Genomic DNA, 13,339 nt, shown 5'->3' with positions numbered 1-13,339 from the left:
CAAGCATCACCACTAAGGAGACACAACCCTGATCAGAGACTAGGCTTTGATGAGGCCTACTGACTGATACATTTCATGAAAGTTATTTCTTGTATTTACGAGCAACTGCTCTGCTACAACCTTTTCTAGGATCTTGGAGATACTGTAAAGACTAGGTTTGAAATTGGCCTATAAGCGTAGCTGACAGGGGTTGAGGTCAGGTTTTTCAGGGGTTTGATAACTGTTGTTTAAAAGATTTAGGCACATCGCCAGCGTTAAGGAAAAAATGTATTATTTTTAGAAGAGGTTTGGTTGTTACTATCTGTTTAAAGAAACATGTAGGTTAACATATAGGTAAGGTATTTGGTATGTACATCCCTACAGAGATTAGATTTACCTTCTAATGTACCACAATAGCTCATGGTGTCTTTGGCCATGTGATGAATAGTTATATCAAAGGTGTAACACGAGACAGAACTTTCTACAGTGCTGGAGCCAGACATGCCTGATCTAGGTGAACATTTACCCTGTGAATTTGCAAACCTTGGTTTTTGTAGGGTAACACAGATCATATAATTTATCAAGCTATCACATCAGAAAACTGTTTTATAAATAAATTAGATATTTGCTGTAAATGTAATGAGCTACTAGCTCGTGCTAGCCTCTAATTAATGCTAATAACCTAATATAAAAACCTCAGCAACCTACATAAAAAGAAGACTAAGTGGGGGGCAGACCTTTGATCTCACTCCAATCTTTAATTGTCAAGTCATTAACTTGCAGGCTAAAGATACAAATTGAAAGAACCTTTTTATTCACATTTAACCGCTGGTCAGTGATAGAATGACGCTGGGCAGACACAGCCATCATTAGTACTATGCGTAATCATGCAACTTTCGATCTGGTGTAAGCTTTTATTAGACTGGGCTCATTAATAGAAGACAGCAGTAAGACATGGCATACCAAGCACTGGGAAAAGATAATTAAAGGCACAAGGAGCCTTCATGGATTTCCATTATGTGCCTAATTAGTGCTTGTGGCACCAGGATGGCTGACCACGTACACAACCTCTTCAGAAACTGATTTTCCCCATGTGAAGCAATAAATGCCACAGATAAATATTTCTTATCCTAATCACTTCTATGTTTTAATTGTATTTCAATATTGTGAGTTTTTAATCTTAGATTACAAAAGCAGAATAGACTTACATGTATTTTATATTAACAGTGGCTCAATTATGTGAATGAACAACTGTGTCTGTAGAGCACATATAGTGGTTCAGTTTGTACCTTACATCTCCAAAAACACATTTTGCTTTAGAGGGCTTTGGTGGCTTTGTTTTCAAGCTACTGATTGGAAGATGACGAGTTTATGTCCCACCACCAAGTTGCCATGTTGGATCCTTGAACAAAGCTCTTAAGTAAACCACTGATCTCACAATCAATCATACACTAAATGAAAGATTTCATCTGAAAAACTTTCCATGCACTCATTCTTAATGACTTTGCAGTCCTGAGTTTCTGAGTAAGCTAGATTATCTATTGTATATGCTTTTATTCAACCATGTCTACACAAACACTGATCTGGTTTAGTTTTTCATAGCAGTGTATTAGCACTAGTTTAAACAATTGTTAGCAAAAAGCATTATGTCCTTTTGAATAAGAAATTATTAATCATACTCTACTACATTTATACTGTTTTGATGTTATCTTAGTGATTCAGACGACACTGAATTCTATTTGAAATAGTTACACAGAAGAGAGCAGCTTTCCTGCTAGTCAAAGCACTTTGCAAAGCATTAATTCAATCTATAATTAAACATTTTAATTAAAGGCTTTGCAAACAGTTCATTTCTTTATTTGCCTGGGAATATAAATATGCCTAGCAGGAGCTAGAGGTTGCTTACTGGATATTTTAAATATCTCAAAGGAAACATTACCATAATTAATCAAGCAAGGTTATGTAGGGTGAATTCAGTTTTATTGCAAACTGAATTAAGCCTTGTTGCAAATTAATGGATGTGACACATTTTTTAAATCCCCAATGTGTTGACACATGATTTGTTCATGGAGTCAAAAAAAAAAATTCAGTAACAGGACTTAAGAAACACTGTATTCAAATCTATCTTCAACCTATTCCAATATTGTAGGAATAAACTAGACAAAATAAAATTGACTACACATCAGGATGGTAGACTCAATAGCATCTTATAATGCATTTTATACAGCAAGAACAATTAAATCCACATTCAGCACACGAAGAGTAAACAAGACACTATGTAAATATCTGTAGTAGGCTTAAGTATTGTTTTTGTTTCCGTGTTATCCACCTTCTTAAGCTGTGTCTTGAAAACACAATTTAATACATATAAAATTAATCACTTCAATTTACTATAGTTGTTCCTTCATGTTTACGTAAATGCATTCTATATAAGACTGGCCCTACACACCTGACCCAATATACCCAAATTCACCCTGAAAAAGGCAATAAAGAACCTGTCTTCCTGGGTACAATTTTAAGAAGGCTTACAATCGTGGTTGTCAAGTTGGTATGAGATGGCTGCAGTACTTTTAGCTTGAGGTGGATGGACGGGTAATTGTGAGTAATGGGGCAAAAAAAAAAATGCACACAACGAGAACTATGAGGGAACACAGGGAGGAGGCGCCCTCTAGCTGTTTTGCTGTTCGCGCCGCAAAATCTGCTAACCCGTTAAAATGTGAATATGCGTTCAGTTACCAGTACATAGTGTAATTGATGCAATTTAACACTACGTATCTATAATTACACAATTTGTATATAGGTCTAATCTTAAAGATACCATGAACGTGCGCTCGCGCGTATGTGTCGAAGAATGACTTTGTTTAAATGTCCAGGTACAAGTTTGTGTGCGTGTGTGTGCGTAGGTGTGTGTGTGTGTGTGTGTGTGTGTGTGTGTGTGTGTGTGTGTGTGTGTGTGTGTGTGTGTGTGTGTGTGTGTGTGTGTGTGTGTGTGTGTGTGTGTGTGTGTGTGTGTGTGTGTGTGTGTGTGTGTGTGTGTGTGTGTGTGTGTGTGTGTGTGTGTGTGTGTATGCGTGCGCGCGTGCGTGCGCGCGCCTGACATCACTCCTGCTTTCCCCGAGTTGACAGTGGCTCCTGCTTTCCTCGAGTTGACAGTGGCACAGGGACGCCTCAGTGAGACGCTGTGCGCGCGTAACGGTGCGCGCCTTCGTACTTTCTTCCGCGTCGACGCTCGCGTTTCCAAGTTTGCTCTCCTAACCTAATCTCCACGGAGACTGCATAGGGATCTTTAGAGCTTTTGTGTTCCACTTAAAGACGGCCAAAACATGCGCTCTGAGACTAACGCTCAGCGACGGAGTTTCTCCATCTGCCTACAGTTCGCCAAAATTGGCACTTTTCTATCGTGTTCTCGCTGAACGCAACCGAGGATGAAGTTTGGCCAAAGCGTTTGCATCTTAAACGTGGGCGGCACGCGGTACGCTTTTCCCATGGATGTGCTGAAAGACTTCCCTCTGAGGAGAGTGAGCCGCCTGCACAGCTGCGCGTCGGAGCGAGAGGTGCTCGAAGTGTGCGACGACTACGATAAGGAGCGCAACGAGTTCTTCTTCGACCGTCACGCTGAAGCTTTCGGCTTCCTCATGCTCTATGTAAAGCACGGCAAACTGCGCATAGTGCCACGAATGTGCGAGCTCTCCTTCTACAACGAGATGATATACTGGGGTTTGGAAAGCTCACATCTGGAACTGTGCTGTCAGCGTCGCCTGGACGATCGCATGTCCGACACATGCACCCACTTCACCGAGGAGGAGCGACGTGTCGATAACAAAGATGACCAAAAGCAGCAAGAGCAGCGGAGTCGGCGAGGCACTGGGCGCGTAAAGGACGCCAAGTGGCTCGAGAGCATGCGCAGGACCTTCGAGGAGCCCACGTCCTCAGTGGCCGCGCAGATTCTCGCTGCTGTCTCTGTCATTTTCGTGATTGTGTCAATGGTGCTCCTGTGCGCGAGCACTCTGCCCGACTGGAAAACGGCCGAAAGTAACATGGTGGAGGAGCACAGGTACACAGAGTCTATAGACCATCCGGCCGGGTACTTATGCCTTTTTTTCTAGTATCTTTCATGCACGATGCACTGCTAATAAATTGTCAAAGCACGTTTTAAACAGTCCTGTTTTCGCTAATCATGTGCATGATCTCTGACCAAGACAGTTTTAGAAACCACACACGTGTCCAAGCCGGTTGACTTGTGTTTTGTCTTGTGTTTCTTGTTATATTTGATAAATGTTCGTCTTTTGTCTTCGATCATAAAACATAAATCAGTCGACATATATATTTGTTGAATGAACCTTCTATAGACACTTCATGTTAAATTAAACTCTGCGAATTTGGAGATCTAGCAACGCCACTATAAAAAAAAAAATGCATCATATATATTATACTCATTCGTTGCACTTGAGAAAAGATGGCATTAAATTGTTCCTCCGGATTCAAGAATAGTAAAAGTTAATAAAGTAAACCAACTAATATATGTCAAATTGTCTGGTCACAATTTTTACAGCGCATATTCGTTAGTACGATCACAATTGACCCTGTCCAAGGTGCTGAAGCGTCGTTGTGCTGAGTGTTTAATGAAGTTTTACAGTGAGCATATGGAATTACATAATCGTTATATATTCGCGGGGAAAAAATACTAGGATGCGCAATTAATGGTAGAAATGCCCGTCACTGTAGTGTTTCCTTTTGTAGTGTGCATTCAGACTTATAAAACACATAATTAGCTCTTAAGGACCACTAATATGTCTTTTGCACTGTACATTGATATAAAACAAAATGTAGTATGCATTTCCAAAAATATAGGTGTGAAAAACAAATGTTGTATTTAGTTCAAGCAATTACATTATCATTTAATGGTTAGGTGGGTTTAATGGGTAAAATTCAGCATGAATTCTGTTATTAAACTGTTAAATATGTAGCATATCTTAAGAAATTGTTAACATATTTAAAATCTTATTAATGTTATAGCTATGCAATTAATTAAGTACAGTTCCTTTCACATTTCTGGAGTTGTTTTTTCTGTCCTTTTAACCTCTTCATGTGTCTGTCCTATATCTATATTGCCACGTGGACTGTTCTGAAGGTGTTGGTGCTGGTACCTATGGAGCGCCCAGGCTTTTCTATGTCTATATGTGTGTGAATGTGTGTGTGTGTGTGTATGTGTGAGTGAGTAAGTGGGTGAGAGAGACAGATTGTGTGAGACAAGTTTGTTTAGGTGAGATGTCAGGTTTGTCATTCAAGCAAACAATGTCATCCATACATGATAGAGGATGTAATTATGGATCTGTTCTTTTTTGTAAAAAAAAATGTGCTTTTATTCCAGTTCAGTGCTTGCACAGTAAGAATTATTTATATATGGACATTCGCTCTCTTTGGCACCATCATTAGTTCCACACCACTTGGCATAAAGATTTCCCCGATTAAATTTTACCACCATTTGCAGTTTAGTATAAAAAAACACAAACCCACATAAGGAATACAATTTGTGTTGAGGATTTAATTTGGTATAGGGTCTTTCAAGTGGATGTGAAACTTTCTTTTTAAGATGGTCATCTGTAGTAACAAGACATCGCTAGAGACATGCTTCAGCCTAGCTCACATTATCATGTGTTTGTTAACTCCTTTTCAGATTGCCCAGCATTGTGCTGATCATAATAAAGAAAACTTAACTGCGAACAGTCGTGTTAAAAGTGCAAAAAATTATTGACTGGGCTCTGAACTGGACCTATACTAATTGCTTTTGAATTGCTGAAGTCTTTAAGACCTAGCAACACTTTAACATGCTTTTATGCAATTTTATTAAGCCACAAAACAGAAAACAGAAATTAATTTTACATTTGAAATATTTAATCAGTATGGCTTTGTTGTTGTTTAACACATTTATTTCTTTAATCAATATTGTCTATTTAATTACATACCACATACACTAAAACCTGTTAAATAAAGTGGCATTGTTAAGTAAAAATGTTTCTAGGTCTTAGAGAATGTTTAGACATTTGCATGACTAACACTGTAACAAAGTCTCCAGAAGGTAATAGTTACTCAATTTCACACCCTAATGAACTTGTTTGTTTATCTTGTGTATAATGTCTATGCTAATTAGGTATTAGTAAATGCTTATTTAGTGTGAAGTTTTTCAATTATTTTTTTGATTATTATTTTGTTACTTAGATCCACAGCCAGTTTGAAGAAGAAACCTCTTTTATATAATGTACTAAATATTTGTCAGATTCTTAATTTGATGGCAATGGTTGAAATTTAATTAATCAAACTCTGTTTAGCAGTAAATATTGATCAAATGCTTGCTACAGTAAAATGCATGCTAAGTCAATGGCTTCCCCTTTATTAATGCCTCTCTCTCGAATTTCTCTCACATAATTCTGCGTCTGCTTAGGATCATCGAGGCGGTGTGCATTGGCTGGTTCACAGCAGAGTGTATCGTACGTTTCCTTGTGTCACGTGACAAGTGTGAGTTTGTGCGTCGTCCACTGAATATCATTGACCTGCTGGCCATAACGCCTTACTACATCTCCGTGACCATGACAGTCCTGACTGGAGAGAACTCACAGCTGCAGCGGGCCGGTGTGACACTGCGCGTGCTACGCATGATGCGCATCTTCTGGGTAATCAAGTTGGCTCGCCACTTTCTGGGCCTGCAAACGCTGGGCCTGACACTGCGCCGTTGTTACCGCGAGATGGTCATGCTGCTGGTGTTCATCTGCGTAGCCATGGCCATCTTTGGAGCCCTGGCCCAGCTGCTTGAGCATGGCCTTGATCTGAAGTCCAGCAATGAGGAGTATGCCAGCATCCCTGCCGCCTGCTGGTGGGTTATTATCTCCATGACGACTGTCGGCTATGGAGACATGTACCCCATCACCGTGCCAGGGCGTGTTCTAGGAGGCCTTTGTGTGGTGAGTGGCATAGTGCTGTTAGCACTACCCATTACTTTTATTTACCACAGCTTCGTGCAGTGCTATCATGAGCTCAAGTTCCGCTCTGCTCGCTGCACCAGGAGCCTCTCGGCTGAATTCCTCAACTGACTGTGTCTCTGTCAGACTTTTACACGGACATTATTTCAATAGATTCAGTTTGTTCTCTCGGCTCAGTGAATGATCTGAATCATTCAAATATCTGGTCTCAGGTAGAACTTAGGAGTTTGGTCTTAAATGAGTTTACGTATGTTTAGCCCATCTGGTACTCAACTCAGTCCACTGAGGAACTTAGAGTCTACAGGGATTAGTTCCAGCCCTGCTCCACATAAATTCATTTCACTAGAAACACAGACTGGAACACATTCAGTCAGGTCAAGTGTTGTGGTGCAAAGTTGGAACAAATACTGTGAACTCTGTGTTCCTCCATGGTCCAAGTTGAGAGCCCATGGTTTACCCAGCAAGTCTACCACTGACATACAAATTTTCAGGAAGTCAGGATTCACTCAGCTGTGCTGTTTTACAGTAGCAACATTTACTGGCCTTTCACAGTTACAGGCAAGGCTACCATGGAAACATTGTCTTTCAGTCCAGATATCCCAGTCAGGGGCAAACTACAGGAACTGCTGGTGGGCAACATTGACTTGTCTACCAGAAATTTTAAGCACACTCAACAAGGACTAAAAAGCTTCATCCTCCCAGCCAGACGGACACTTCATCCACTAGATATGGCATGCAGCCACTGAAAGATTTTTGCTTCTTAATATCATCTAGACAACTTACAGTTTTGGCAAACATACAGGAGAAAAAAACAATTAAACTAATTTCATTGAGTTTTTTTATTATTATGATAGCATTGTTTGTATTAAAAACAAGTTCTCAGATCTCAGCAGTCCAGCTGTCCCTGAAAGAAAATGTTAGGTGGTTATATAAGGGTGAAATGTGCACTGAATGAAATTTTTGTGTAAAATCCAATGATGTGTGACATAAAATCTGCAGGGACATTGGAAAAAGCAAGCATGAGAGAGAGAAAGAGAGAGAGAGCCATAGAGAGGAATGATGCCTAACTGTGTAGGCAACTGTGCAGCATCGCCAAATATGTAAAGTGGAAGACAGAGAGCTTCTGACTGAGAACACTGATAGATGGTTTGATTGGCCATGCGATACATATAATGTTTTCCAAATTCACCACCAGTGTGCATCCATTCTAGCTCAATATGTCTTCACATTTGAGCAGTGAAAAGCTTTGAGTATTGTGTTGTTATGTCAAAAACAACTTTTCATAGAAAGATCCCTGGATGGTTTAAGAATGAGCTTAAAACTGAGTTGCTACTAGGCACAAACCTGTTGTTAAGAATTAACTGAGTTCAAGAAAGCCGTTTGCTAAGAAAACTTTGTTACAGTTAAATGTGAATCAAATAATGAGACAAGAATAATCGCATAAAACTAATGTACATGACATTAATCTTTCAGGTCTAAGCAGTCTGTTTGCTTCATCTGTTGTTTTTTATTTGAGATTTGCATTTTTATTAATGCTTATTTTCATGCAAATTGTGCTTGATTATTTTTATTATTGGGGAAAATGCTCCTTCTAACAGTAAAGAAAAACTGACCAAACTGCATATAAATCACTCTAGCTTTTCATATCACATGTACATCTCATTTGAAAGCCAAACGAAGTATAATGTCTCACCAAGAAACAGGTGAAAAAAAAACATTTGACTTCACTGAATCTCACACACTATGGAAGGAGGGAACACCACAAATTCAACTCATATCCAGCTATGTTTCCTTTAACTGGTTGATACTCCTCCCTGCTAATTCTGTTATTGTCACTAATGAGCATCTTTGTTCATTTGCTGTCATCTCACTGCTTTCCTCTTGAGGAACTGATGTCTTGATTGGAAGACGATCCATTCTGTGGGCCATAAAAGGAATGAAGATGTATCTGATGTGCCTGATGTGCTATATCTTCCTTTATATATATCCTTATTAACAATTAAGCCCCATGTCACATGGGAGGTGTAATTTCATTATTCTCTCTCGCTATCTCTTGCTCTCACTCTCTGTCTGTCTTGCTCTCTATTGCTTACTCTTGCTCTCTCTCGCTCACTTTCATGCTCTCTCTCTCTCTTTATTTTTGCCTGATGCTGCTTTTTGCTGCCTCTTGCTTGTTTCTATCCAAACACAGCTGATAAATCTTAAGAAAAGAATGTCAAAGCCAATTTTTTTAATCCAAGGTCAAGATGGAAAACCTTTTTCCCAATACTGCTGATAAGCCAGTTCAATATATATGGTAAACATAATTCTCGTTTATTTTACATGTTCTGTCAACTTAACCCCCTAATGAAAAGCTCAGGATTTCAATGAAAATGAATGTGGGTATTGATTTGAGTGCCAAAGGTTGATTATTCAACTGCCCTCTTAAGCCATGTGAGTTTATAAGGAGGCTCATTTACTAAATCGATAATACTGCCAGAGCCCTCACAGGATATATAAAACTTTATTCAGTGCTATTTTTAAAATCTTTCTGAAGAATGATATTCAGTGTTTCCCTTTAAAGTTTTTTAGGACATTCAAAAATGTATTCACTCATGGAACACTTAAGTAATCAGTATGCATACTGGTTTACAGAATCGTATGTACAGATATACCTTTTTATATTATTTGTTTAATTGCTAAATCTAAAATCAAGTGCCAATACAGAAAATTGTGTTTTATTATATTGTGTTCTCATACTGGCACTGTTCACTGTGATGAATCTACTGCCTACTGGCTGTATAACCTTGTTTTTTTTGTTATTTTAATTTATTTGATATTTGAATTATAACCTCATACTATGTCAATCAAGGAGAAATTCTAAATGTCGAACCCACATTTTTGTAGGTTTTTGGCATTTGAGGATGAAGCCTGTCGTTTGTCACGTCATGCAACATTGTCCACAGATACTAAAAAGTAAACCTTTCAAAAAACAAGAAAAAAAAGTTTTTGAAAAGAATTGAAAAAAAATTCAAAATGCCATTGCATATTTTACTCTATGGATTGAGTTTCTTGTAGGGGAATTTGAACTTGAAGGTAATTTAGTACTTAGATATTTTGTTACATTCGATTAATAGGTGGGTAGCTACAGTAGGCTACTTTTGTAAAAGTCTAGTTAAGCATAAAGTCTAAAATTCCAGTAATCTTTTTTATTTGTTTTTAGCACTGCCTGTGTTTTTAAAATAGAGAATCTATTTTGTATAAAGTAGCATAAAATATGTGTTTGTAATGGCTGAAACAACTCTGTGATAAACTATGAATAAATTTATCCTTGATGGCTAAATGCAATGATCTTACTGTTCATTTTAAGGATGTTTTATTTTGTGCAAGTTGTATTGCTTTGAGAATTCATGGAGATGTAGGATGCCTGATAGTGAAGAGTTAAGAGTTACAGCAAGTGTTGGAAGATGTAGGTTCCTGAAGTAATTTAGTCAGTGTGAAAAATGTGTGGTGGTCTGGGTAAAGATATTAGAGCTCTCTGAATTCTGTCTATAATATACTTTGATATCTCACCATCAATATCTTTAACCAACTAAAGTGGAATAATTTCTCATATAATACTTTATAAACCTGTCTAGGTTTTCTGCCTGCAAAGATCATGTTGGCTTAGGATCTAGGTTCTAAATATGCCTTAAACCATGCTACATTTTATATTTAGATTGATGTCATTTAGCAGACACCATTTTCCAGAGAATTACAAGTGCTTTGAGTCTCTATCCACAAATACATTCTGACACTGGTTCACTTACAGTAGTCACAACAATGAAGACTCTGCTGAGGTAATATTGCTGAAAAATACTACATATTATATAATTATATTAATATGTCACTCACAACATTTTTTAATAAAAGTTACATTTTGCAATCGCAGAAAGTTTTTGAGGAGATTTTAATTTTTGGCAGATTCGGACTAAGATGTATTGTGTCTCATCACAACACGCATTTAGTCAAAGCCCTTCTCAAATCAAGTGTTGGACATGAATACAGATATCATTGAGAGTAATTATATATGTGACTTCACTGGTAGTAGTGAATTCTGTGTTTGCAATTTTGTCAATTTCAGTAGTTTTCAAAAAAAAAAAATTTGAAAGCTGCAAAAACAAGCATTTCTGGCCACAATAATTGTAAAAGATAAAACTGTGAAATGATGAACAGACTGATGTACTTCAAATAGTGTTAGGTCTTTAGATGTTTTTTGAGGATAGCCAGTGACTCAGCTGTTCGGTCCTTCAGGGGGAGTTCATTCCACCACCTATGTATTGCAACAGCGGAACAACACAGATGGTGGGATCAGACAACAGTGCTGGAGTTTTTGACTTTGCAAGCATTAGTGGTTTAATCTCATGCAGGCAGCATAAGGAAACCAAGCTATAAGACTATAGTAATGGTGTGCTGTAGAAGAACTTGTGGATGATTGAAAACGAGTCAAACAGCGGCATTCTGGATCAGTTGCAGAGGTCGAACTGCACTCAGAGGGAGACCTGCCCAGAGCAATTTGCAACAGTCTAGTCACAAAGTAACAATCCTGAGTGATCAAGCATCTGGGAACAAGGGCCTTTGTGGACATAAATGGACATTGTCTTGTATGATCTTTCCTCATGCAGAAAATAAATGTCTCTCTTCAGTGACCAGTGCTGTGAAAATATTTGCAATGTACCTGTGCCATTGTCACTATAAAGAGACAGATGCAGGTGAGGCAGTTTTAATGAAACAATGGTAAACATATCCAAATCGATCAAGGCAAACTTAGGGTCAAAGAACAGACACAAATCAGATAATCAACAAACAGAATAAACAATGCGAATATCAGTAAGCAGTGACCAGAAACAGTGCAAACTATAGCAGAGCATACACGCTCTAATGTATGACAATAAATATTACTATTTGGAAAAACAATGGTATACACAAGAGACATAGTTTTTAGGGTCATATTGATCATGTTTATACCTTATTTATTATTTTTTTCATTTGGTGTCTTTCAGTTGGACTAGAATGAAAACATTTCAGTTATGTGGACAGTTTTTCAAAGACACCACACAAATACACATCCAAAGAGTATAATTATCTTTAGATTAATATATATAAATACTGTTAAATGTCATGTAAATCAAAATCTTGAATAGCTGTTAATATAATACTCAAAATAAAGGTTAATAAAGGTTACTAATATATACTATATAATACATAGAAAAATATTAATTCAGTATTAATTCAGATCTTCAATGCATGAAGAATAAAAGACATTGTAGAGAAAAAAAGTGGTGGGATATAGGTCTGGTTTAGTTTGTACAGTAAGTTAACCAATTTTACCATGACATTTAATTTTATTAGCCTATGAATATAAAAATTTTAACACTTCTGATTAAGTGGTAACAGGTAATAGCAATATCTAGTATCTCTACCTAATCAGTGTCTACTTTAGTAGAATCACGCAGAGGTCGTGCATTACAAGGAAAATGTTAAGGTAGCTATCACGTTATGTTCAGATCATAGAAACAAACAGTAAGGAAGACCAGCCAAAAAACTGATGACGCTGACTCCTTTTCCTCCCCACAGACACTTTTCTCTGTTTCATCAACCATGGACCTCCTCTGCCCTCTGTCTTCTAAACCCAGGAAGACTTCTTTTTCTGCTCCTGTCCTGGCTGTCAGATGTGTCACGCAGCACTCGGAGAGAACTAAGATCAGCAGAAAGAAAGTGTAAAAATCAATACAGATCTTGTCTCTTACTGTGACGTGACTTCTGCTTCCTGAAAACTGCCTTCTACAAAACAGTTTAAAACTTCTGCATAATGTCCTTGTAAGCTCCACAATAACATTTTTCTTTAGAACTCAACCCCAAACACCCTCTGCTTCTTCCTCCCTGACTGCTGAAGGCTTTGCTTCCTTTTACAATGAGAATATTGAGAAAATCCAGACCTAAGCTTTCACCATACCCCATACCACCCCTATATTACACAACAGGACTCAGCTTCTCCTTCATGGTCACATTTTTTTTTTCAACCCTAGCAAAAGAAGAGATCCTGCAATTCATCATGAATGTTCAGAATCCTAGTTTAATACCCAGTGGTTCATTGTCAAGGAGCTCAAAATGTCAGGTGTGATGCAACTGTCAGTGATTCACACCTAGCCGATGAGCAAACCGACAAACAAACATAATTTAAACAAAATATATGGAATCTATCATGGCAGTTCATCATGCTGCAAATGTAATATTTAATTGAATAAAAAAGAACTGATGTATTCATGTAATTGTGACTATAAAAGACGCCATTTTGAATTCACCCAGGCACAACATAGACTACATCCGTCCATAGTAATAATGCAAAAACTTTAAAATTAATC

General features: G+C 37.9%; 1 protein-coding gene and 1 long non-coding RNA gene across 3 annotated transcripts; one reads left to right on the top strand and one right to left on the bottom strand.

Moving 5' to 3' along the window:
* The first annotated feature begins 3,104 nt into the window (after positions 1–3,104).
* On the top strand, positions 3,105–10,339 carry LOC113644936 (potassium voltage-gated channel subfamily G member 3-like). 2 transcript variants are annotated; one of them, XM_047811937.1, is made up of 2 exons: positions 3,105–4,033; positions 6,422–10,339. In XM_047811937.1, exons 1-2 carry the CDS (start codon positions 3,405–3,407, stop codon positions 7,065–7,067), a joined length of 1,275 nt encoding a protein of 424 aa, XP_047667893.1. In that variant the 5' UTR covers positions 3,105–3,404; the 3' UTR covers positions 7,068–10,339. The 2 variants fall into 2 exon arrangements, with proteins under 2 accessions (XP_047667893.1, XP_027005888.1); XM_027150087.2 differs by having other exon boundaries at positions 3,105–4,063; positions 6,422–10,294.
* A 1,342-nt stretch (positions 10,340–11,681) lies between these two features.
* Positions 11,682–13,307, bottom strand: LOC125141115. The gene is made up of 2 exons (XR_007140484.1): positions 13,058–13,307; positions 11,682–12,672 (listed from the first exon to the last, which is right to left on the bottom strand). It is a non-coding gene; the product is annotated as an uncharacterized LOC125141115 (long non-coding RNA).
* Positions 13,308–13,339: the final 32 nt, after the last annotated feature.

This window comes from Tachysurus fulvidraco, chromosome 4 (assembly GCF_022655615.1).
Source record: "Tachysurus fulvidraco isolate hzauxx_2018 chromosome 4, HZAU_PFXX_2.0, whole genome shotgun sequence".
NCBI classification, from domain to species: Eukaryota; Metazoa; Chordata; class Actinopteri; order Siluriformes; family Bagridae; genus Tachysurus; species Tachysurus fulvidraco.
The sequence above is the reverse complement of the archived record's forward strand: the minus strand, read 5'-3'. Positions and strand labels throughout refer to the sequence as shown.

What these genes read in the sequence shown, in the direction of transcription:
- LOC113644936 (XM_027150087.2), top strand. Translation starts at nt 3,405, where the DNA reads ATGAAGTTTGGCCAAAGCGTTTGCATCTTAAACGTGGGCGGCACGCGG. An exon ending in TCTATAGACCATCCGGCCGG is followed by an intron (nt 4,064 to 6,421) that starts GTACTTATGCCT and finishes GCGTCTGCTTAG; the next exon opens with GATCATCGAGGCGGTGTGCA.